This window comes from Coregonus lavaretus, assembly GCF_964263955.1.
Source record: "Coregonus lavaretus genome assembly, chromosome: 7".
NCBI classification, from domain to species: Eukaryota; Metazoa; Chordata; class Actinopteri; order Salmoniformes; family Salmonidae; genus Coregonus; species Coregonus lavaretus.
In genome coordinates this window covers 28051508-28078546 of record NC_139994.1, presented here as the reverse complement: position 1 = coordinate 28078546, position 27039 = coordinate 28051508, and the positions used below count along the sequence as shown (strand labels likewise).

At 46.2% G+C, this 27039-nt stretch overlaps 1 protein-coding gene across 1 annotated transcript in view; it reads right to left on the bottom strand.

Annotated features, from left to right (window-relative positions):
- Positions 1-8169: 8169 nt before the first annotated feature.
- LOC311132915 (poliovirus receptor-like) overlaps positions 8170-27039 on the bottom strand; it is a 76696-nt gene continuing 57826 nt past the window's right edge. The window contains exons 7-10 of the mRNA XM_084166298.1: positions 18509-18644; positions 16696-16753; positions 11658-11753; positions 8170-11049 (exon numbers count right to left, since the gene is read on the bottom strand). Coding sequence (XP_084022424.1) covers positions 10822-11049; positions 11658-11753; positions 16696-16753; positions 18509-18644 — 518 coding nt within the window. The 3' untranslated portion in view covers positions 8170-10821. The remainder of the gene's footprint in view (positions 11050-11657; positions 11754-16695; positions 16754-18508; positions 18645-27039) is intronic.

The window sequence follows — 27039 nt, the reverse complement described above, 5'->3', positions numbered from 1 at the left end:
CTTGAGCGTGCATAACTATTCACCCCCCCAAAGTCAATACTTTGTAGAGCCACCTTTTGCAGCAATTACAGCTCTTGGGGTATGTCTCTATAAGCTTGGCACATGTTTCTATTTTTTTATAATGGATTTAATGGTGCTCCGTGGGATGTTCAAAGTTTCTGATATTTTTTTATAACCCAACCCTGATCTGTACTTCTCCACAACTTTGTCTCTGACATCTTGTGAATCTTGTTTCTCATGGCCTGAGAGTCCTTTAGATGCCTTTTGGCAAACTCCAAGCGGGCTGTCATGTGCCTTTTACTAAGGAGTGTCTTCCATCTGGCCACTCTACCATAAAGGCCTGATTGGTGGAGTGCTCCAGAGATGGTTGTCATTCTGTAAGGTTCTCCCATCACCACAGAGGAACTCTCGAGCTCTGTCAGAGTGACCATCGGGTTCTTGGTCACCTCACTGACCAAGGCCCTTCTCCCTCGATTGCTCAGTTTGGCCGGGCGGCCAGCTCTAGGAAGAGTCTTGGTGGTTCCAAACTTCTTCCATTTAAGAATGATGGAGGCCACTGTGTTCTTGGGTACCTTCAATGCTGCATAAATGTTTAGGGTACCCTTCCCCAGATCTGTGCCTCGACACAATCCTGTCTCGGAGCTCTACGGACAATTCCTTCGACCTCATGCTCTTTCCAAATCATGGCCTTTCCAAATCATGTCCAATCAATTGAATTTACCACAGGTGGACTCCAATCAAGTTGTAGAAACATCTCAAGGATGATCAATGGAAACAGGATGCACCTGAGCTCAATTTTCGAGTCTCATAGCAAAGGGTCTGAATACTTATGTAAATAAGGTATGACAAATAATGTCGCCGGAGGGGATGGCTGCCAATTTACGGGCTCCTAACCAACTATGCTATTTTGTTTGTTCTTTCGCATTGTTTGTAACTTATTTTGTACATAAAGTTGCTGCTACCGTCTCTTATGACCAAAAATAGCTTTTGGACATCAGATCAGCGATTGTTCAGCTCGAACTGTATGAAGATTATTTATTTAATGAGCCTGATGCGAAGGATATACTGCTCTCCGGAGACCAGGCCTAAATCCCTATCATTTGCGTGAAGAAAAGGCGGAGATACAGAGGGAGAAGATCGGGGTGCCTTGCTAGGATTCGTAGGCGAGAGAGTAAATCGCCATTACCATCAGTTCTGTTGGACAACGTGCAATCACTGGAAAACAAACTCGATGATCTACGGTCGAAACTATCCTACCAAAGGGATATTAAAAACTGTAATTTCTTATGTTTCACCGAGTCGTGGCTGAGCAACGACACGGAAAATATAGATCTGGCTGGATTTTCCTTGCATCGGCAGGACAGAGCAGCTACGTCTGGAAAGACGAGGGCGGGGGTGTGTGTCTATTTGTCAATAACAGCTGGTGCGCTATGTCTAATATTAAAGAAGTCTCAAGTTACCTTATGATGAGCTGTAGACCACAATATCTACCAAGAGAGTTCTCATCTATATTATTCGTAGCCGTTTATTTACCACCACAAACCGGTGCTGGCACTAAGACCGCACTCAACAAGCTGTATAAGGCCATAAGCAAACAAGAAAATGCTCATCCAGAAGCGGCGCTCCTAGTGGCTGGGGACTTTAATGCAGGCAAACTTAAATCAGTTTGACCTCATTTCTATCAGCATGTCACATGTGCAACCAGATGGGAAAAAAACTCTAGACCACCTTTACTACACACACACAGAGACGCATACAAACTCTCCCTCGCCCTCCATTTGGCAAATCTGACCATAATTCTATCCTCCTGCTTTCTGATTACAAGCAAAAACTAAAGAAGGAAATACCAGTGACTCACTCAATACAGAAGTGGTCAGATGACGCGGATGCTACGCTACAGGACTGTTTTGCTAGCACAAACTGGAATATGTTCCGTGATTCATCCAATGGTATTGAGAAGTATACCACCTCAGTCACCGGCTTCATCAATAAGTGCATTGACGACGTCGTCCCCACAGTGACTGTACTTACATATCCCAACCAGAAGCCATGGATTACAGGCAACATCCGCACCGAGCTAAAGGTTAGAGCTGCCGCTTTCAAAGAGTGGGACACTAATCTGGACGCTTATAAGAAATCCCGCTATGCCCTTAGACAAACCATCAAACAGGCAAAGCGTCAATACAGGACTAAGATTGAATCCTACTACACCGGCTCTGACGCTCGTCGGATGTGGCAGGAGCTTGCAAACTATTACGGACTACAAAGGAAAACCTAGCCGCGAGCTGCCCAGTGATGCGAGCCTATCAGACGAGCTAAATGCCTTTTATGCTCGCTTCGAGGCAAGCAACACTGAAGCATGCATGAGAGCACCAGCTTTTCTGGATGACTGTGTTATCACGCTCTCCGTAGCCGATGTGAGCAAGACCTTTAAACAGATCAACATTCACAAACACCTCCCTCTGCGTCTGGATCCTGTACATCCTGACAGGCCTCCCCAGCTGGTAAGGGTAAGCAACAACACATCTGCCATGCTGATCCTCAACACCGGGGCCCCTCAGGGGTGCGTGCTTAGTCCCCTCCTGTACTCCCTGTTCACCCACGACTGCGTGGCCAAGCATGGAGCTGCTCTTCCTCCCGGGGAAGGACTGCCCGTTCCATGATCTCGCCATCACGGTTGACAACTCCGTTGTGTCCTCCTCCCAGAGTGCGAAGAGCCTCGGCGTGACCCTGGACAACACCCTGTCGTTCTCCGCTAACATCAAGGCGGTGACCCGATCCTGTAGGTTCATGCTCTACAACATTCGGAGAGTACGACCATGCCTTACACAGGAAGCGGCACAGGTCCTAATCCAGGCACTTGTCATCTCCCGTCTGGATTACTGCAACTCGCTGTTGACTGGGCTCCCTGCCTGTAACATTAAACCCCTACAACTCATCCAGAATGTCGCAGCCCGTCTGGTGTTCAACCTTCCCAAGTTCTCTCACGTCACCCCGCTCCTCCGCACACTCCACTGGCTTCCAGTTGAAGCTCGCATCTGCTACAAGACCATGGTGCTTGCCTACGGAGCTGTGAGGGGAACGGCACCTCCGTACCTTCAGGCTCTGATCAGTCCCTACACCCAAACGAGGGCATTGCGTTCATCCACCTCTGGCCTGCTGGCTCCCCTACCTCTGCGGAAGCACAGTTCCCACTCAGCCCAGTCAAAACTGTTCGCTGCTCTGGCACCCCAATGGTGGAACAAGTTCCCTCACAACGCCAGGACAGCGGAGTCACTCACCACCTTCCGGAGACATTTGAAACCCCACCTCTTTAAGGAATACCTGGGATAGGATAAAGTAATCCTTCTACCCGCCCTTTACCCCAACCCACCAAAAAAAAAAAAAAAAAAAAACATTGCAAAGTGGTTATCCCACTGGCTATAAGGTGAATGCACCAATTTGTAAGTCGCTCTGGATAAGAGCATCTGCTTAATGACGTAAATGTAAATGTAAATGTAATTAAGTTTGCTGACGACACAACAGTGGTAGGCCTGATCACCGACAACGATGAGACAGCCTATATGGAGGAGGTCAGAGGTCTGGCAGTGTGGTGCCAGGACAACAATCTCTCCCTCAATGTGAGCAAGACAAAGGAGATGATCGTGGACTACAGGAAAAGGAGGGCCGAACAGGCCCCCATTAACATCGACGGCGCTGTAGTGGAGCGTGTCGAGAGTTTCAAGTTCATGGGTGTCCACATCACCAACAAACTATCATGGTCCAAACACACCAAGACAGTCGTGAAGAGGGCACGACAACCCCTTTTCCCCCTCCGGAGACTGAAAATATTTTTCATGGGTCCCCAGATCCTCAAAAGGTTATACATCTGCACCATCGAGAGCATCCTGACCGGTTGCATCACCGCCAGGTATGGCAACTGCTCGGCATCCGACCATAAGGCGCTACAGAGGGTAGTGTGTACGGCCCAATACATTACTGGGGCCAAGCTTCCTGCCATCCAGGACCTATATACTAGGCGGTGTCAGAGGAAGGCCCAAAAAGCTCAAAGACTCCAGTCACCCAAGTCATAGACTGTTTTCTCTGCTACCACACGGCAAGCGGTACCAGAGCTCCAAGTCTAGGTCCAAAAGGCTCCTTAACAGCTTTTACCCGCAAGCTATAAGACTGCTGAACAATTAATCAAATGGCCACCCGGACTATTTACATTGACACCCTCCCATTTGTATTTACACTGCTGCTACCCGCTGTCTATTATCTATGTATAGTCACTTTATCCCAACCTACATGTACAAACTACCTCGACTAACCTGTACCCCCGCACATTGACTCAGTACCGGTACCCCCTGTATATAGCCTCGTTATATAGTTATGTCATTTTATTGTGTTACTTTTAATGTTTTCATTTAATTTATTTAGTAAATATTTTCTTAACATTATTTATTGAACTGCATTGTTGGTTAAGGGCTTGTAAGTATAATAATAATATAATATAATATGCCATTTAGCAGACGCTTTTATCCAAAGCGACTTACAGTCATGCGTGCATACATTTTATTTTATTTTTTTTGTGTGTATGGGTGGTCCCGGGGATCGAACCCACTTTCTTGGCGTTACAAGCGCCGTGCTCTACCAGCTGAGCTACAGAGGACCATTTCATGGTAAAATTTCATGGTAAAATTTGTAAAAACCTGTTTTCACTTCGTCATTTTGGGGTATTGTGTGTAGCGTGATGAGGGGAAAAAATTATTTAATCAATTTTAGAATAAGGATGTAACGTAACAAAATGTGGAAAAAGTAAAGGGGTCTGAATACTTTCCGTACCTTGAGAGCTATGGACAAGGAAAGACAGCACCGGTCAAGGAAAGACAGCAATCTTAGATTTAGTTCAGTTAGCCACTGCCACCAATGGCTAATATTAGCATTTTCAGACCAAAAACCAATCAATCAATGTCTCCCATTTAGCATGTTTTAAATGTCATGCCCAAATGTGTGTTAACAAAGAGTTTATTTGGTGTCACAAACAGGACGATATGACTGATCTGACCTGCAAACAGTGAGAATATCAAATAAATACAATTTTACCACCATAAATCATTTCAACATACCAGACAAACCTTCATATCAGACAGTGTTTTAATCCCCTAATTACTAAATCAATTCATTATTTTATCTACAGTGTGTGTAGTTTAATGAAAGGTGGATGTAGTTCCCTGTAGCTCAGTTTGTAGAGCATGGCGCTTGCAACGCCAGGGTTGTGGGTTTGTTTCCCACGGGGGGCCGATATGAAAATGTATGCACTCACTAACTGTAAGTTGTCTGGATAAGAGCGTCTGCTAAATGACTAAAATGTAAAAAAAAAAAGGTCAAAGAAAAATCAGGCACAACTATGATCTGAAATAGCAGTAGGCTTAAGCTATTCCTGGTGATTTTCTTAAAGCCCAAAAGAAAGCATTTTATAATCTGCTGGAATAAGTTTGATCTGAGTTGGCAACTTTAGCTATGTTGTCAATCTGTTGATCTATGGATCAGAGAAGGAAGAGGCATTGTTTGACTCATAGGCCTATTTACTGACACATCCACTGGTAGTTCTTGGGAGAATGTATTTAATCTCCATCACTAAGCACTCTAACCATAATTGTAGGTGCTTTGATGTCAGACACTTCCTTTTTGATCTTCACTACAAGGGATATGATGTAGCATTAGCTTCCTATTGGTTCCCTTCTCATTTAAATCTACAATCTGGGATATTTATAGCTGTTATCGATCATTTAAATGAATTACCCATTGATTCTTGTCAAATATAATTAGTAAATGCCTCATGAGCTTAGCACAACTGTCTTCTATCAAGTCCCAAAAATGTAAGGTTGTTTTACTCCATTGTAAACTGTCTTTGTAAACAATGTATAGCTTTTAAGTAGGTTTACAATTATTATGTGGATGTCATGGACTGTCAGTCCTTGCAGCAAGAGCGCGGTCTATGAATTTGCAGATGCGTTGGAGTGGTTATATTTCCCCAGCCTCATCCCTCACCTGTACACCAAAACAAGTAACGGGCTGCTGTTTTGCTGAATAACTAATCTCAGACTGCACCTTTAACGCTCCCTAATCTGTTTAAGGCCATCATTTGAGAAGTGTGTTACTGGTTCTTTGTTTACCCAACCACCCCCTGCAGGAATGACTGTGATTTATGTGTTTATGTGCTTCAACAGATGTATGCATGCCTGCCTCAGCAGCTCAAAAATGACAACAATTTCCACAAGCGGCATGCCTAGTGATGCCTAACATTTTTACAGGCTAAATCCTCCTGAATTAGTCTGTGCTTGAGCCTCCAGAGGATATGTTTACACACATAACCCTCAGATATACTGTAATTTGCCATGGCGAGAGTAAAATAAACTGTGACAGTGTCTGCCGCTTTGAAATGTGCACTGGGGCTGACCTTTTGGATGAATGATCATCATTTCATCAGATTACTGAAAATATAAATGCAACATGTAAAGTGTTGGTGCCATGATTCATAAACTGAAATAAAAGATCCCAGAAATGTTCCATATGCACAAAAAGCTTATTTTGCTTATTTTCAGTGGGTGGGCCTGGCAGGGCATAGGCCCACCCACTGGGGAGCCAGGCTCACCCATGGCTGCGCCCCTGCCCGGTCATGTGAAAGCCATAGATTAGGGCCTAATTTATTTATTTCAATTGACTGATTTCCTTCTATGAACTGTAACTCTTTGAAATTGTTGCATGTTGCATTTATATTTTTGATCAGTATAGTTGTATGACATACTATACATTTAAGTGGAGCGCTGCTCATGTGTAGTGGAGGCTGCTGAGGGGAGGACGGCTCATAATAATGGCTGGAATGGCGCGAATGGAATGGCATCAAACCATGTTTGATGTATTTGATACCATTCCACTGATTCCGCTCCAGCCATTACCACGAGCCCATCCTCCCCAATTAAGGTGCCACCAACCTCCTGTGGTATCCTCAGTCATGATAGCATTGATTAACTGGTGTCAGCAGACTAATTAAACTCTTTGTCAAAACCAGGAGTAATTTAGGCAAGACAGGGAATCAAATTTAGAAAGTTGTGAGCTGTTTCATTAATGAACTAAAAATGAAAGGAGCTTACAAAATCTTACATGTGATGCTGATCCAAGTGTGAACCAGCAGAGGACACCATCTTCCACTCTCCTTCTGTCCTTCTTTCCCTTTCTACCTCTTTTTAATTATTGAACCTTTATTTAACCAGGAAAAGCCCATTGAGACCCAGAGTCTCTTTTTCAAAGGAGACCTGGCCAAGAAGTCAGCAACAATCAATACACTACAGAATTAAAAGATACAACAATACAATTCGACAACATGATCCAGCCTAAAAAAGCCTTTACACTCCTCTGTAACAGAGTCTCCCATCAAAATTGTAAATTCATTCAATGGCATTAACATATCTAGATGAAGCATGGGTTGTAGACTATTCCATGCCTCTGGTGCACAAGACGAGAAGGCAGTCTTGCTTAATACTGTAAATGTCCTGTAAACTTTAAGTAGCAACCACCTAGCAGACTGGGAATGCTAACTGCTGGTGGTGAAGGACAGATAAGACCAGATGCTCTTATCGGCCACCACTATCCCTTTCATTCATTCTATTTATATTTCTCTATCTCTATGTATTTGTCACTCAAGCACAGCAGTCAAAGGACAAACAGCAAATGGCTGAGAGTTTGCGGCCTCTAATCGCTGTTTACGCATCGTTGCTAGTAACATTTAATCATCTTCCATCACAATCCATTCAAGCGTGTTCTTTTCCTTTACTTGAGTTAACTACTCTTGACATGGGACAATCTCTGTACTCTGAATGCATCTCATCAGATGCGCAGGCTATAGATGTATATCACTAATTAAGACAGAGGTTAACAAATGCATGGTGACAGATCTCAGGCTAGGCTATATCACTTGGGTGCTGGATATAGAATGGTAACAGGCACATACATGTCCAGGGCAACGAAGGGCAATCAGTGTAAGTTACCACTGGACATTATAGTGCCGCAGGTTGTGATGCTGTCAATAGCACATGTTGGTTGGTCATTTAGGAGCCTTAAAGGACTCAAGGCCTGCAAGTCATTGTGACTCATTAGAAGTTTAAGAGAATACAGCGAGACGTTCAGGGCCTTTGGTTTACATTTTATTGGACAAGACAATGATCCGTAAAACATATAATACGTTTCCCAAAAAGCATACGAAAAAGAAAAAAATGGAAAGAAAGAAAAGAGAAAAATAAAGAAATCACAATCTTAAGTGTTTGGCTTTCCACAATCAGAGGTTACCCCATGTTTTTTTAAATCTCGTCTTTATTTTCTAAAACAGAAACAAATGTGTAAATTAACAAGCTAAAAATAAAGTAACTAAGGCACGTCTGGCTTGGTGATGAAACAATGAATGTGAGATGACTAAACAAGCAGGGAAGGAAAAAGACCGGATTCAGATTAGCGTTATCGCTAACATTCACAGTTTGTATTTTTGGCTTCAAAACTATTGGAGAGGAGGCAAATTTCTTGGCAAACACACACAGCAACTCCTGCTGCAGCGAGAAGTAGTTAGCAGATGCCTTGAGTATAAAACAACAGAACTAAACTAAACAGACTGCTGACTCATTGGTCTTTGATAATAACAAACCCAGGGGTCCCAATGATTGTCTTTTTAAGCTCAATATATCAACACATCTTCAATTTTGAGGCTCTTTTTATAGGCAATACACAAAACAGTATAATATATTTGACGACACTATGAAATACATAAAATACACAAAAAATACAAAATAAATGGAATCACAGTTTTTAAAACCAAACAATGCACAATTAATTTCCCTTTGAACTCTGACCTGTGTAAGGTTTATAAAATACAGATGTGATTGTCTGATACTGCAGCACTTTATGCGAGCCCGCCGCCCACAGCCATATGTTTTCAAAATGGCCACATGACTCTTTTTGCACAGAGAAGTTGAGCTACCCATAGTTCCATGCAGCATGCAGACATTCCCTTCAAAAGAAACACCATAGAAACCGAAGCTCCACCAAAAGCCAATGACAGTTGTTTTCAAAGTGATTGTCACATCAAAAAACTATAATATTGAAGTGATGCACTGACTGTGATGGACTAAAGAACAGTGGGGTAGGCAGTTACTGTGTTCTATTTCGCCATGTGTCCATATAAATCGGTCTACCCGGCCATCTACTTTTAACCATCTATATAGTATATATCTGTCTATCAATCATTAGTGTCTATAGTATCTATCTATTTACATACATATCTACATTAATACATGTGCTTTTTGTTCATTTTTGTGTCTATTTCTTTGTGTCTTTTTTTATTCAACAAGTTCATGTACCTAGCAAGTATAGGCTTGATTCTCTAGGTGTCTGTTGAGGTGACACTGACAGATCAATGCCCTCGTGGAATTGTGCGACTCAAACTCTTTGGAACACGCAGAACCAATGATTTGTTCCCATTACTCAGCAAGAGTTCGATTCAACTTTTTGTTTATTGCACCCTGCAGTAAGCACTCTGTGGAAAGAACATAGTCATATACTGACTGACTTATGTATCAGCAAGTCATGTTGTGCGCCTTCTGTATAGCCTAAACCACCCCACTGCTCTACATCAATGTGTTGTGCTTGCAGTAGACGATACAATGGAGGAATGCAAAGACATCAACAACATTCAAAAAGTATAAAGCCTGGTGTCTGCCTTGGGAAATGTGAGCCAACTGTTTGAAACAAGCCATTGATCATGCCATGCAGAGTTATAAGGACTAAAATCCACAAACCATTTGTATATTAATTGTGACTGACAACTTCAATACCCGTTAAAGTATAATGTACACTTTTTTTTCTCTTCAATTTCACATGGAAACTGACACCCCTATACACAGAGGCTCTGGAAACACTTACACTAGTTTTTTTTTTAAGTGCACACATTTCACCGACAATATATTAATCATCAATATTATTTACAGTGTTCATTGATCATTTGGTTCACTATGACATCTTTGACCAACTTGATACGGTCTCATATAATTGTTCATCAATGATGTTTTGCACATTTGTGTTTCAGTACATAAAAGGCTTTAGAATAAGACTAAAATACAAAATATTAAAATACATATTTTGCTATGTGTAAAATATACAGCATATATTAGAGCATATTAACCACTTCATCTACATAAAATGGTACTAATGGCAGTATTCTCCAATATCTGCCGTGTATTTTGACACTCTGAAAATACAATCCTTATAATTTTAACTTAATTTGACTTAAATGTTAGCAGTAATCTTTCCTGTGGGGGGGAATTACGCGCACATTGATAATTGTGTGTGCATTGTGTGCTTTGCTGTAAACCAAGATGTCACATTTCGTTACCCTAATAATGCAGTATTGCCAGCTCTTGCAATTTAGACTGAACCCAAAACATGAGTCAGAGTCTTAAACTTTGATGTTGCAATGTTATAAAGCAGTGACAACCTCATTTTGTTCATACTGCCATAAAATGGCATTTTGGTCTGAGGATGCTTACTGAATGGTGTAACATTGCAACATTCAAACAACCAGTTTCAGGTGATATTTTTGAATGCTGTTTCCGGTGATATTACCTTGCCTGAATCACAACAGTAGGAAACACTGCATTTAGGATTTGACCACATCGGGAGGCTGGAGTTGTGCCGATCTGTCCAGAGCCTTGCTGGGACTCTGTGCTGTTCAATGTAGCCGAGTGGAGGCACGGTGTTGTTGTTGTGTCATTATGGAGACCTAAACGTCACCTGCTAAACATACATGGCTGCCGACACAAAGCTTTCTCCACGGGCCACAGCGGCCGACGGCGGCTTGTCGACGTGGTGACCGTCCGCGTCGGAGTACGGTGGCAGGGCTTCGTCATTTACTGTTTCGACATCGGCATACTGTATTGAGTCCTCCAGGACAGCATGGCCGCCACCATTAGCAGCCCCACCACCAGTGGTGTTACCATCGTCATCATCACAGGCATCCAGATCCTGTAATATCAAAAGATCCTGGTTGAACTCTCAAGATGTGGTATGGTAGGCAAAATCCACTCCTTGACCATGCATTGCTCAATAGTTCAATATTTTCAAAATAGTCAAGCTGTTGAGGGACAATGTAGGCAGAATGTTATAATATAGTTCAAAAGGGTGAGTGATCTGACGATAAAGTAGATAGAGACTGATTGTAGAGTCTAGAAAGCAGCCAGTTGTCCCGTGTAGCTCAGTTGGTAGAGCATGGCGCTTGCAACGCCAGGGATGTGGGTTCGATTCCCACGGGGGGCCAGTATGAAAAAATGTATGCACTCACGAACTGTAAGTCGCTCTGGATAAGAGCGTCTGCTAAATGACTAAAATGTAAAAATGTAAATTTAGGGACATTTCGATATACAGTAGCCTACAGCTAGTAAATCAAAGACCGTAAGCAGCACTATGTGAATATAGAGAGAGTCCGGGGTCGTGTTCATTAGGCACCCAATGGCAGACAACAGAATGAAACATGGAGTAACTACCTGGACTTAAGTACAATAAGAAACATTCATTTTCTGGTGTGACCTAATGATCACGACCCAGAGTATGGAGTTTGGAAGATGTCCTCTTACCGTGACAGGCTCTCCGCTGGTCTCGTAGTAGACGTTACTGAAAGGCTGGGTCTCTGTCAACTCCTTCGTCACTGGGTCCGTGACAGGCTTGTTCAGCTGTGGAGTCGTGGAGAGGTCAAAGTCGGATAACTGGGCCACTCATCTCCAATCAATAGCCATTAGCCCAATTAAGAACTGCACTATTGTATGTGGTTATGTAGCACTATATTGTATCACTCCAATATGGTATCCTTCCGCTCGGATACATTCCGAGTAAGAATTTCAGATTAGTCCCATGTACCGGGTAGTGCTGAGGCTGACCCCCTTAAATAGCTGCCACCGCACTACACCCACCTCTTCCTTTTCTCGGCTCATTCCAGAGAAGATTCACTTGGTAAGAGCTCTATGTTAGAGTGTATAAGCGCAGAGGTATATCCGCAGCTATTCAATACCTTGGAGCAGCTAGCTAGATCATCCACAGAGAGTGGTTGGAGAACCCAATAGTTGTCTGGCCTGCGCATCCTTTGGAGAACGCATGCTCTTAGCACGACTGGAGGGGATGAAGGCCACAGTACAGTCCTCCCCATCTGATGACCGTATTCCCCCCTTCTGGGGTAATGCTTAGTCGCGGCAGCACCCTTTCAGCCGCCCGTCCCCCAAACTCAGTACGGCTGAGTAGTTGATCCGCCTTGAACGTCAGGTGGAAAGTCTGCGGGAGGAAGTGGACACTTTACGGGGGGATGATGACGGCAACGACGCCTTCTCTCTCCACGCTGGAGACGAGTTGGAGTTCGGTGACAGTGCTTCAGTGTTCCAAGCAGATCAGGGATTGACCCAGTCCAAAGCGCCATCTGTAGCTGGGAGCACCACTACGGAGGCACCCCCGGTGGTGACGAAAGCAACATGAGAGCTTTTAGGGAGAGTGCTACCTCCCTTGATATCAAGCTGGAAGAAGCACCATCTGAGCAGCTCCTTATCCCTATCTGCCCCAAGTTCGCTTTGGCTCTCCGCAAATACTGGAGCAAGATTGGAGGGCGCTTCTGTTGCGACAACCAGACCAGGCCATGGACTCTCCTAAGGGATGCAGAGTCCTTGGGGCTAGACCACTATCCGGTAATGGATGACATGGTGGCTGCCATGATCCTCCCTGACAAGGAGATCATTGGCAAGGTGCCTCGCCTCAAACCAGGACCTGAAAGAGTAAGCGATGAACGGCACCCCCTCCATCATGGCACGCCTCGTAAACGCAGCTACGATGCTGCAATCCTACCTCGCCTTGCTGATTGCTCGCCTCCCAGAGGGTAGTGACGAGCTTCTTAAGGAGGCCACAGTGGTGTCAAGGCTGCTCACTATGCTCCAGACAGACTTGGCACATGCTAACGGCAAGGCTTTGGCTCAGTGGTGACTTCACGCCGCCATCATTGGCTGGCACAGTCTAAACTCCCACCGCCAGTTCAGAAAACATTATTGGAGCTCCACTTCACACCAGGTTCCACCTTTGGGCCAGGGGTTGACAACATCATACAGCAGACTACAAAACTGCGCAAAGACAGAGAGACTTGTTAACTGCGCACCCTACCGCCGCCCCTTGGAGGAGCTGGAAGACAGGGCAGGATGTCTTGAGAGCGCTCCAGCAACGTATTGGTTCCCCTCCTCCCCCTCCAAGACAGCAGGGGCAGGAAAATGGGAACTGGCATGTTACACCTTGACAGCACACGGACAGGCTACATGACCACCCTTATAAGCAGCGGCACACAGCTAAGAAGGATGGGCCCCCACAGTCCTCCTGAGGTGATGGCGGTCGGCCTGGGCTGTCTCTCCCAGGCCCAAAGAGCAAACTGGGAGAGGCAGGTGGAGTCTCGCTGGGTACTGGACACAGTCCTGTGGGGATACAAGCTCCAGCTCCGATGCCGACCACTGCCCTACAGGGGCATCTGGGTCACCTCGGTGGCAGATGGGGTGAGGGAGCCGCTAGAACGGCTAATTCAATTCCACGTATTTCAGTTCCGAAAAAGGATGGCAGCTTTTGGCCTATCCTGGACCTATGTGGCCTCAACAAATGTTTAAAGGAGCTCATGTTCAAAATGCTCTCACCAGCGCGGGCGTTGCAGGCAATCTCGAGCGGCCAATGGTTCACCACACTCGACCTGAACGATGCGTACTTCCACGTTCCTGTTCATCGAGATCACTGGAAGTACCTCCGGTTTGCCTTCGAAGGTTTGGCTTACAAATTAAAAGTCCTCCCGTTCGGCCTCTCACTGGCACCACGTACGTTCACAAAGTACATGGACGCAGTCCTAGCGCCTATCATGTCCCAGGGCATTCTAGTGCTGAACTACCTGGACGACTGGCTGGAGTGTGCCACAGCAGACAAGGATAATATTGAAGCACATTCAAGACCTGGGCCTCACCCTAAACAGGGAGAAGAGCAACCTGACTCCCTCAAAGATGGTGTTCTTCCTGGGGATGTTGACCGACTCAACTCATGACAGCACGTCTCCCTCAGGTGAGATTGGGGAAGATGCAGGCCTACCTAGACCATTTCCAGCTTGGACGAGCCATGTCGGTATTAGAGTGTCAGAAGTTACTCGGCCTACTCACGTCGGCTTCTCTGTTGATTCTGCTGAGCCTTCTTCACTTCAGACCACTCCAGCGATGGTTCAACTCTCACCATCTACACCAGAGACGACACAGACATCGTCAGCTATCGGTGACGAATGCATGTGTGAGGACTCTTGAAATGGCAAACTCAACCCTTCCTGTTGGAGGGAGTGACACTGAACAGAGTCCACCGCAGGGAGCTAGTGTGCACCGATGCCTCACTAGCGGGTTGGGGGGCAGTGTTCAGAGGCATGGCAGCGAGCGGAAGCTGGAGCCCCCCATGGAGTGACGAGCACATCAATGTGCTGGAGCTCAGGGCGGTTCGCCTGGCACTCCAACAGTTCCTGCCCTACTTGGAGGGGAAGCATGTCCTGGTCAGATCAGACAACACCATGGTAGTGGCGTATATCAAATCACCAGGGGGGAATGAGATCACGGCACCTCCACGAAATGGCTCGGGAGCTCTTGCTGTGGGCTCCGACCCGCTTAGCGTCACTGCGGGCAGCACACATCCCTGGGGTCCTGAACCGGGCAGCAGACATGCTTTCGAGAAATGGTCCGCCGGAAGGGGACTGGAGTCTACACCCTCAGATGGTGCTACAGCTGTGGGAAAGGTTCGGGAGAGCACAGGTGGACCTGTTTGCATCTCAGGAGAACACTCATTGTCCCAGCTGGTTCTCGATGTCGGACCCTCCAGGCCCTCTGGGTTTGGACACCCTCGCTCACGATTGGACGGCAACGGCACTTTATGCATTCCCACCATTTCCCCTGATCACAGCTACGCTAGACAGGGTCAGCTTGAAGGGCCACCGGCTGCTCCTGATAGCCCCATACTGGCCAAGACGACCACGGTTCAGCCTCCTGTTGTCCCTCCTCTCTGGGAACCCATGGCAGCTGCCATTGAGACCCGACCTACTCTCTCAGGCTCGGGGGACGCAGTGGCATCCGGATCCGCGCCACCTCCCGCTTTGGGCTTGGCCCCTGAGAGAAGTAAATGGGCAAGTTTAGGCATTCAGGACAATGTGGTGAACACGTTGCAGAACGTCAGGGCTTCCTCCACCAACACGTAATTTCAAATGCGGTGGGGCATATTCTGGTGTGGGGGTCATAATGTTGCCCCCGAGTCGTGTGATGTACAAATTGTTTTACACTTTTTACAATCACTGCCTGATGCAGGCCGAGCGGCATCCACTTTGAGAATGTATTTGGCCTCAATTTTGGCGTGTCATGACGATGGCCTGGAGGGACCCATGGGTGGCCACACATTGCTCTCCAAGTTTATGAAGGGAGTTAGACGTCTGCGTCCAGCGAATGCCCGTTCACTGCCAAACTGAGACCTTGATGTGGTGCTGTCAGCACTTCCTAGGCCGGGTCAGCGTCTTTGAAGCACCTATCCATGAAGGTGGCATTCCTGTTGGCTATTACCTCCACTAAGAGGGTTAGTGGACTTCATGCTCTTTCAGTGAGCGCTGAATGTTTCCGAATAGATGTAGACAAGGGGAGTGTTACCATCCGGCCTAACCCTCTTTCTTGCCGAAGGTCCAGTCTGACAGGCATGTGAACCGGCCCTTACATTTGTCTACATACGCACCTCCCACGGCTGCGAGTGGGCTAGATTTTTCCCCAAGTGTGTTGTGCACGGTGAGGCCACTGGACACTTACGTTACACGGACTAAGACAATACAACAGTCGGATCAGCTGTTTGTGTGTTATGGTCAGAGAGTTCTGGGGAAGAGCCTATCGAAACAAAGACTCTTACATTGGATGTGGACACTATTACTACAGTATATCAGCTGGCCAGCCGGCCTCTGCAGTCTGCTGTAGTAGCACATTCTACTAGAGGAGTAGCTACATCGTGGGCCCTGCTCCGAGGAGTTCCCCTTGATGACATTTGCACCTCGGCCAGTTGGGCGTCGTCTAGAACTTTTGCTAGATGCTATCGAGTCAATGTTGCTGCCACCAACCAGGTTGGGACGGCCGTGTTGGGTGTTGCCTCCACTTCCCTGGAGGGGAACAGAGGGACACAGCAACCATGACTGCCCTGAGCTCAGTCCTACGGGATTTTGCTCGTCTGGCCATGCCTAGTTCACCGATTAATCTGGTATTGTGATACCATATTGGAGTGATCCAATATAGTGCTACAGAACGAAGTTTACGTATGTACCCACGGTTATGTGAGCTATTAGATCACTCCAATCCTCTTGTCGGTGATCTACGGCGCCTCGAAAAGGACACGAGGTGGGAGTAGTGTGGGAGCAGCTATTTAAGGGGGTCTGCAGCAGCACTACCCGGTACACGGGACTAATCTGAAATTCATACTTGGAATGTATCCTGCAGAGCGGAAGGATACCATATTGGAGTGATCCAATAGCTCACATAACCGTGGTTACATACGTAGTCTTTGTTTATGACCTTCAGTAATAATGAGCCCTGAGTGACAGGGACGTGGACCACTCACCATCTCAGTGGAGCTGCCGGCCTTCACAGGGGGAGGGGGCTTGTGCTTGGGAGGACCACTGATTGGATGAGAGAAAAGAGGGCAGGAGAAGAGGTTAGTGCTACTCACTTTGTCCATACCTAACAGATTAATTTTGGAGTGAGTAAAACTTCATTGATTGGAGGAAAGATAGGTATTTGTTAAGTCATATACACTGCTCAAAAAAATAAAGGGAACACTAAAATAACACATCCTAGATCTGAATGAATGAAATAATCTTATTAAATACTTTTTTCTTTACATAGTTGAATGTGCTGACAACAAAATCACACAAAAATTATCAATGGAAATCAAATTTATCAACCCATGGAGGTCTGGATTTGGAGTCACCCTCAAAATTAAAGTGGAAAACCACACTACAGGCTGATCCAACTTTGATGTAATTACCTTAAAACAAGTCAAAATGAGGCTCAGTAGTGTGTGTGGCCTCCACGTGCCTGTATGACCTCCCTACAACGCCTGGGCATGCTCCTGATGAGGTGGCGGATGGTCTCCTGAGTGATCTCCTCCCAGACCTGGACTAAAGCATCCGCCAACTCCTGGACAGTCTGTGGTGCAACGTGGCGTTGGTGGATGGAGCGAGACATGATGTCCCAGATGTGCTCAATTGGATTCAGGTCTGGGGAACGGGCAGGCCAGTCCATAGCATCAATGCCTTCCTCTTGCAGGAACTGCTGACACACTCCAGCCACATGAGGTCTAGCATTGTCTTGCATTAGGAGGAACCCAGGGCCAACCGCACCAGCATATGGTCTCACAAGGGGTCTGAGGATCTCATCTCGGTACCTAATGGCAGTCAGGCTACCTCTGGCGAGCACATGGAGGGCTGTGCGGCCCCCCCAAAGAAATGCCACCCCACACCATGACTGACCCACCGCCAAACCGATAATGCTGGAGGATGTTGCAGGCAGCAGAACGTTCTCCACGGCGTCTCCAGACTCTGTCACGTCTGTCACATGTGCTCAGTGTGAACCTGCTTTCATCTGTGAAGAGCACAGGGCACCAGTGGCGAATTTGCCAATCTTGGTGTTCTCTGGAAAATGCCAAACGTCCTGCACGGTGTTGGGCTGTAAGCACAACCCCCACCTGTGGACGTTGGGCCCTCATACAACCCTCATGGAGTCTGTTTCTGACCGTTTGACCAGACACATGCACATTTGTGGCCTGCTGGAGGTCATTTTGCAGGGCTCTGGCAGTGCTCCTCCTGCTCCTCCTTGCACAAAGGCAGAGGTAGCAGTCCTGCTGCTGGGTTGTTGCCCTCCTACGGCCACCTCCACGTCTCCTGATGTACTGGCCTGTCTCCTGGTAGCGCTTCCATGTTCTGGACACTACGCTGACAGACACAGCAAACCTTCTTGCCACAGCTCGCATTGATGTGCCATCCTGGATGAGCTGCACTACCTGAGCCACTTGTGTGGGTTGTAGACCCCGTCTCATGCTACCACTAGAGTGAAAGCACCGCCAGCATTCAAAAGTGACCAAAACATCAGCCAGGAAGCATAGGAACTGAGAAGTGGTCTGTGGTCACCACCTGCAAAACCAGTCCTTTTATTGGGGGTGTCTTGTTAATTGCCTATAATTTCCACCTGTTGTCTATTCCATTTGCACAACAGCATGTGAAATGTATTGTCAATCAGTGTTGCTTCCTAAGTGGACAGTTTGATTTCACAGAAGTGTGATTGACTTGGAGTTACATTGTGTTGTTTAAGTGTTCCCTTAATTTTTTGGAGCAGTGTATATAGAAAGGAACATTTGCTGAGAGCGGAATACTCACTCTCTGTTCTCGGCATTCTGCTTGCGTTTGCGGACCAGAATGATGACAGCGCCGATGATCGCCAGCAAGAGGACCCCACCAATGATACCTCCGATGATGACAGCCGTCGACGGCCCTGCTGTAATCTTACCCTGCTCTGAAAGAGAAGACGCAGAGGCTTTAGTCCAATTCAAATGTATGTGTCATTACTCCTTGTGACAGGGATAAGGGCTGGGGAAATATGAGCTGTTACAATCAGAATCCAATCAGAAGTTTTAAATGGAAACAGCTGAACTGAAGAACGGGCCTGTTCAGGAGGATGTTACAGAACATTCAGATAGAAATGTATCGCATAGAACAGATATGATTGTTCATTCTATTTCTATCTGCAACATTCAGAACGTTCCTCATCACTAAATACACCCCAGGAAATCAGCTCTGTTAGGCATTTAATTCTTGCCAGACATCTTATCATCCGGCGATGTTCCAAGTTGACCTCCGCCTCCTTGCTCAATTATGTCTGTGTTTGTGATTTCCAGAGGGCACTGAGGCTGAGTGAGGCGTCTAAATTGAATGTAAAAGGCTCTCATTATGTTGGTTTTAACCAGCTTGCCATTTCCACAGATGGCCAATGGGGGCGATAACATCCCATTGAGCATAATAATGGTGTACTTTCTATTTGCGGCCACTTGGTGGTGTGCTGTTGCCAAGCTAACACCTCACTGCTGAGAGTGAGTGAGTGAATAAATTACTTTGTCAATTCTCCCTCCGGCTTGCATCCATATCAAAGATTCCGACTATGGGTGATTCCACTGGGAGTGACGCAGCCCCGCGCATCTGTTAGGTGTGTGTGTTTAGGGGAGTCTGCTGAATCTACGCTGGGGACACGTCCAGAGACGCACCCTCATACATACAACGGCAGTCACAACCGAAAAGAGACCGGCCAGCGTCAATCATTTATTATCACGAAAACATGAAATGGAGGGAGGGAGGAAGGGGGAGAGAGAGGAAGGGGGAGAGAGAGAGAGATGGGGCGGTGGCCAGGGCTGTCTCGGTCCTAAATTGCTCTCTCTCATTCTCACAGCTGGATGCGTGGACACACACCCGCAAACACACACACACACACAGACACGTGCACATACAGACACAGAAATCTATACAGACAGAAGTCCCCCCCACCAGCCTACTGGCATCCCTCTGTGGGTACCCTAGCCGTTTATCTGATATGCTGGATATCAAAGTTTACATTCGCAGCGTTTACCATTGATGTTCTCCGCTGATAAACTGTATTTTCAATAAATAATGAGTCATGTTAGTTAGTTCCTGCATCAAAAACAAGCAGTCTAACATGGAGGAAATGAACTGGGTTGTATTCATTAGGGCAAACTTCAGTAGAACGCCTTAAAACAATTCTTGACGGAAAACTAAAACAAGCTGTTGTTATTGCTCAAGTCCAGATAGTCCCATCCCTGTTTCAGTCAGTTTTCTTACGTTTAGTGCCTAATGAATATAACCCTGTTCGAAGGACAGGGTTGGCTGAGGGAAGGAGGTAGAGAAACAGAGGATTGGATTGGCTGGAAAAATGAGGGTAAAGATACCCACCCACCCGATGCCCACGGGTTTGGCTTGGCAGAGAATGAGGGCCAAGACAGGGTGGGGTAAGAATAGAGGGGGGAGAAAGGAAAGGGAACAGATTTTGTCAGGGTGGATACAATAATGGGGTGTGGTGGAGTAGAGAGGGAGAGTTTCTCATTTAACATTTATTAGCTCACATAACAGATGTGATGAGAATAGACAAACCTCATAGCACTCAAACACACTAAGCAAACCCCCCCCACACACACACACACACACACACACACTAACACCCCCCCACACACCCCTAACATATTCTACCACACATCTCTCCCAGTTGAGTCACTTACCAATAGCTAGCTTTTACCAACTGAATCAAAGGGGGGTGGCGTTCAGTGTGTGATTCTATCCTGTCAGCCCAGATTGAAAGAATGAGACTATCCCAAACCCCGATCACATGCAACACAGTCACATATTAATGTGTCTCATATATAAATAGATGTGGGAGGATGGAGGGATAGAGGGATGGGAGTGAAGGATGGTGCTAGGAGGGAGGGCGGAGGAGAGTGATAGGGATGCGAAGGCCCTGAAGTGAGGCCAAGAGAGGCAGACATTAAAGGTCCTCCGTCTCCATGGGATACGGTTTAAGTGGCAGGGAGGAACAACTAGCGAAAAACAACAATTCACAGTTGTCCGGGTCCTCATCGCCATTGGCATTCTGCTGCTACACTCCTCCGCAAAACTCCCAGCTGGGACATCTATCTCTATCTCTCTCGCTCGGTCTCCATCTCTCTCTCTCTCTCTCTCTCTCGCACTCCATTGCTCACTTTCCCTTCACTGCAAGTAAGCTCCGAAATGTTCTCTCTTAGTCAGACACAGAGGTACACACACACACTGCCCTTTTAGGACCATCATGCCTCCTCTAGCTGACTGAAGAGAAAAATAACATACTTAAAATAAATACTTTATGTTTGAAAATGGATACGTTCAAATACTACATAATTACCTTTTAGTTTAATAACTAACCACTAAAAACGCTTTGTTCCTCTCCTTTTTCAAAGTAGGACTTGTACAGTAAGTGTTGGAGCTAGACAGGGAGCGAATGAGTGAAAGAAAGGACAAAGAATGGAGAGGGAGAGAGAAGACTTTAAAAGCTTCACAAAGATCACGATAATTGAGATATGAAGTTGAAAATGTCGACGGGGGAAAACATTATTCGGCTCCTTACTGCCTAGTGCTTAGAGGCCGAAAGAGGATTACCCCTGACAGCAACCTCCCCCTCCCTCTAAGTGTTTTCTTTACCCCTCCCTTTTTTTCATCCCTCTTTCTCTTTCCCCGACCATCTTAGTGAGCTAGTGTGTTCCCGGCTTCCCGCCTGCCCTCACTCCTTCACTCACACTCACACAATCCACTTAAAAGCGCTCTCCTAGTTCGCCTCCTCAAATACCATGACTGGACCAGAAAATTGTGTTTCTCACGACAATGACGCCAAAATGAGTTTATCATCGTTGCAAACGCCTCCAACCATTCCATTCCCCGGGATTAAACTAGGTCAAATAGGTGCGAGACAGCAACAGCCACTTCAGAGGCTGAGGCTTCATTTCGTCTTCAGCGTGGCCCACGTCCCCTGATCTTTGCCTTAAAAAACAGGTCACATACCCAGTGACTGCCACTCATCTGGGTCAAGTGGACCAGGGCTGGGCTTCAGGGCCTTGGCTGCCACCGTGGCGTTTGTTACCAGGTAACCTTCCGCACACGTGATGAGGCCTGGGTGTTTGCGGGGCCACGGAGGGCTCTTGCGGGGCCACGGAGGGCTCTTGCCGGTTCAAGAGAGCAGTGTGTGTGTGTGGAGATCAGAAGGGCATGAAGCAGAAGGTTTAAGCTCCACTGAGCTGGGTGTCTCCAGACCAACAGGCATTTATAGTAGCATGTCTGTGGCCACTGCTGCTGGTGCCAAGTAGCATCAAGCAGAGCCACAGCTAATCAACTGAGATCTCGCCCCAGTTGGTCCCGGTGCATTTTAGCTATCTGGAGATTAAGCTGAGGTCAGTCAGTGACACTGCATGTGTGTGTGTTTGTCAGATTGTGTCGCTATATCCATCTGTCTGTGTGTGTCAGTCCATGCTACTGTCCTCTATGTGTGTGTGTGTCCCATATATATATATATATATATTTGCGCGTGTGTGCCCCTGACTGTGACACTACTCCTTCCAGCCCTCCTCCCTCCCTCCATCCATCCCCCCTCCGCGGGGAGCAGTATGCTTCCTGCCATCCAGTGCCACAGCAAATCACAGCCCCACACTCTCTCATCCAGCCACTGCTGGCACTCTGGCCCTGGGCAGACAGTCTTACCCTCTTCTCAGCCCAAGGCCTCCACCACACCCCCAGCTGTCCTTGGGTCCCTATCGGTCATCTGTCCCCCACTGAGTGACCTTCTCCTCACACACAACCAGACACAAGGATAGCAGAAACACATACACACACACACACACACACAAAGATAGTAGACACACACTTCCACAAAGTCTCCTCCTCCTCTCCCTGCTGCTACATGCTGTATCAGTCCCTGATATAAACATTGCCAGTTACAATGACACAGGAAACATATGCCGGGCTAAAACGGTTTAATAGGCTTAAACCCTCCTGATATACTGACAGTGAGTGCCAAGCCTTTCCCCTTTACATTATCCTTTGAGAGCCTCTGTGCTTAGGAACTGTTTTAGGGGGGGTTTGACAGCATGCCATGGATTTTACGTTGTGTTTAGACACCTCAGGTATGCAGGTATTTCCGCTAACAGTAATAAAAATGGCCACCGCTTTCTTCCCACAAAAGAAAATTGGAGCTTGTTTATATGTGAGTGATTTGTTGCAGCTGGAGATGTTAGCATTGAACTTTGTGACCTCTGAGAAAAAGAAACACCGGCCCTCACCATAATTCCCCTCAAATACTGTCAACACACACATAAACACACACACTCACGCACGCATGCACGCGCACATACAACCGCCATTCACACACACTCCCTGCAGGACTAACAGCTGATTTTTCTTAGTCTGTCTGTTGGGAACCAGACGTTTCATCATCCTCCACCCATGCCTCCCTCCCTCCCTCCCTCTCAACCCTACACACTCATCCATCACCTCACACCTCTCTGTTCCGCTCCTGTAAAACTCTTGTTGTAAGTCCTTTTTCCCTGTTTCCCTCTCCTCCCACAAACCACAATGGAGTTTTTCAGAGAATGGACAGATCAGAATGTGCTGACTCCAAGGGAGAAGCCCATAGCGCACTTAACCCCCATTTGTGTCTTTTAGCATCTAATTCGGTTTTCCTGGACTGTGGTTTGGAGGGGAGAGTGGGAATGAAAGCAAGAGAAAGAGAGAGAGAGAGGGCAAAATGGTTTTATGGAGAGAGGGAGATAGAGAGAAATGAGCTCCCTTGAGTGCGTCGGTCTGAGACGGTCTGTTAGCTGTTAGCCACTAACCACAAAGTTTTGATACGCTAACGTCGGTAAAGGTCTCTGGGATGGCTAGCCACGGCGGAACTAAAGGGCAGGCCCTGCGAGGCCACGGCTGGAGTGTGTTTAATGGACAGAGAGAGAAGGAGAGAGCGATACAGAGACAGAGACAGAGAGACAGAGAGAGAGAGACAGAGAGAGAGACAGAGAAGTGGAAGGAACAGGAGATAAAGAGAAAAAAAGAGAAAGAGAGAAAAGATAAAGAGAACTGTATTCATGACTTCTGCGAAACCATCTAAAAAAACGTATGGCTGGGAGACTGAAAAGAACTCCCAGAATTTCACATTGGAATGTATTTTTTACCTGTAATTTACTATAATTGGACTCAATGAAAGGGTTGAACCAAGGGGCGAACAGTAGACATTCATGCCTGGTGGAAGTACTCATATTATGAGTCTGTTGTTATGATAGCAGCGAGAAGCTGTTATCATGTAGGTGGGAAAAGACCAACAGTCATAGGCTATACATGGGACACAGAGTCATGATCTGTACAGGTCTATATGGCTTTGGGAGGATGTAAAGTAGCTGTACAACAAAGCCATTTCTATGACAACAATGACTGTTATTCACAGAGGAAGGAAGTAACCATTGAATTATAGAATATTGTGTATCAAATGTATATAGAAATGTCAATCCATTAAAAGCAGCCGTCAGGGTATCGACACAACAGATAAGGTACAACACACACACACACACACACACACAGTCTCAACAAAAGCCTTGTTAATTCCAATCCAGAGAAAGGCCCAACGCCGTTACCCCTACACAAACAGATAAAACATCTGCTGATCAAGACAAACACACACACACACACACACCTCTCTATATAAACACACTAATCAAAACACAAACGTGCGCACACACGCACACTCATAATATAGAGTTACAAGCCCAGGCGGCAGCCAGACGCATTAACGTCTTTAAGTGGGCACCACAGCAGGCACTATATTGTGCTGAAAGACTAAGTAAAAATACTGAGTGCCTCAGAGAGTAAACAGTAGCGGCCCATTAGTCCTGATCAAACTGCATTAAGATGAGGATTCTAATCACTAGCTCGGAAAAACATGTACTCTGTTCGTGTACTGCCGTCAACGTAAATAATAATTTGTTCTTCATTGACCTGCCTGGCAAAATAAAGGTAAAATAAAAAATTATAAAATACAGTGAGGGAAAAAAGTATTTGATCCCCTGCTGATTTTGTACGTTTTCCCACTGACAAAGACATGATCAGTCTATACTTTTAATGGTAGGTTTATTTGAACAGTGAGAGACAGAATAAGAACAAAAAAATCCAGAAAAACCCATGTCAAAAATGTTATAAATTGATTTGCATTTTAATGAGGGAAATAAGTATTTGACCCCTCCCACTCTTCTTTGCAAATCTTCTCCAAGTCATTAAGGTTTCGAGGCTGACGGTTTTCTATGGGATTAAGGTCTGGAGACTGGCTAGGCCACTCCAGGACCTTAATGTGCTTCTTCTTGAGCCACTCCTTTGTTGCCTTGGCCGTGTGTTTTGGGTCATTGTCATGCTGGAATACCCATCCACGACCCATTTTCAATGCCCTGGCTGAGGGAAGGAGGTTCTCACCCAAGATCGTCCCTTTGATGCGGCAAAGTTGTCCTGTCCCCTTAGCAGAAAAACACCCCCAAAGCATAATGTTTCCATCTCCATGTTTGACGGTGGGGATGGTGTTCTTAGGGTCATATGCAGCATTCCTCCTCCTCCAAACACGGCGAGTTGAGTAGATGCCAAAGAGCTCGATTTTGGTCTCATCTGACCACAACACTTTCACCCAGTTCTCTTCTGAATCATTCAGATGTTCATTGGCAAACTTCAGACGGGCCTGTATATGTGCTTTCTTGAGCAGGGGGACCTTGCGGGCGCTGCAGGATTTCAGTCCTTCACGGCGTAGTGTGTTACCAAATGTTTTCTTGGTGACTAAGGTCCCAGCTGCCTTGAGATCATTGACAAGATCCTCCCGTGTAGTTCTGGGCTGATTCCTCACCGTTCTCATGATCATTGCAACTCCACGAGGTGAGATCTTGCATGGAGCCCCAGGCCGAGGGAGATTGACAGTTCTTTTGTGTTTCTTCCATTTGCGAATAAATCGCACCAACTGTTGTCACCTTCTCACCAAGCTGCTTGGCGATGGTCTTGTAGCCCATTCCAGCCTTGTGTAGGTCTACAATCTTGTCCCTGACATCCTTGGAGAGCTCTTTCATCTTGGCCATGGTGGAGAGTTTGGAATCTGATTGATTGATTGCTTCTGTGGACAGGTGTCTTTTATACAAGTAACAAACTGAGATTAGGAGCACTCCCTTTAAGAGTGTGCTCCTAATCTCAGCTCGTTACCTGTATAAAAGACACCTGGGAGCCAGAAATCTTTCTGATTGAGAGGGGGTCAAATACTTATTTCCCTCATTAAAATGCAAATCAATTTATAACATTTTTGACATGCGTTTTTCCTGATTTTTTTGTTGTTATTCTGTCTCTCACTGTTCAAATAAACCTACCATTAAAATTATAGACTGATCATTTCTTTGTCAGTGGGCAAACGTACAAAATCAGCAGGGGATCAAATACTTTTTTCCCTCACTGTGTGTGATTGGTACAGGCAGAAGAGGCCTGGTTCCTCTAGGTTTCTTCCTAGGTTCCTGCCTTCTAGGAAGTTTTTCCTAGCCACTGTGCTTCTGCCTCTGCATTGCTTGCTCTTTGGGGTTTGAGGGTGGGTATTTGTATAGCACTTTGTGACAATGGCTGATGTAAAAAGGGCTTTCTAAAATATATTTGATTGATGATTCTATAACACTAATCTACAGACTAACGAACACTGCTGTTGGACGTTTCACAGTGCTCCTCACACCGTTTGGCACTCTTCGTCTGAAGAAGAGCAAGGGACGCGAAGGATGACCATTTGAGGAAACCATCCGATTCATTCAGACACCGATGTCAACACAACACACTAGTTCCGTCAAAACCCTCTCCGGAGAGCAGTGAACCATCAAAACATTGTGCCATTTAAAAGCCTACTACTGTATGTAGTACATTATTCGTATTCAGAGGGATTACGAAATGAGTCTTGGAGTCAAAGGTCACAGCTCTTGTTAATCAGAGCGTTGACGCTTGGTTTATGAGCCATGCTTGATGCTAATGGTTACTAATGATACGTCCTAATTACTGTGGTGGCTAGGCTAGCGTGAAGGAAGACGAGCCCCAGACAGAAACACAGAAACACTACTGCCGTGGTAAAATGGAAGCCGTTTGAAATACTCTAGTCGGAGTCAAAGATAGTCACGCTAGTGGAAGTAACACATGGACGTCTATGGGCTCTGACAGATACTTAGTGGCTGCTCTCGCTACCACACACGACCAGGAGTATCCCGCACACACACACACGCCTCTGTTTATCAACAAACACTTTCAGGCCACATGCAATCATGGTATCTGTCACAGAGCACTTG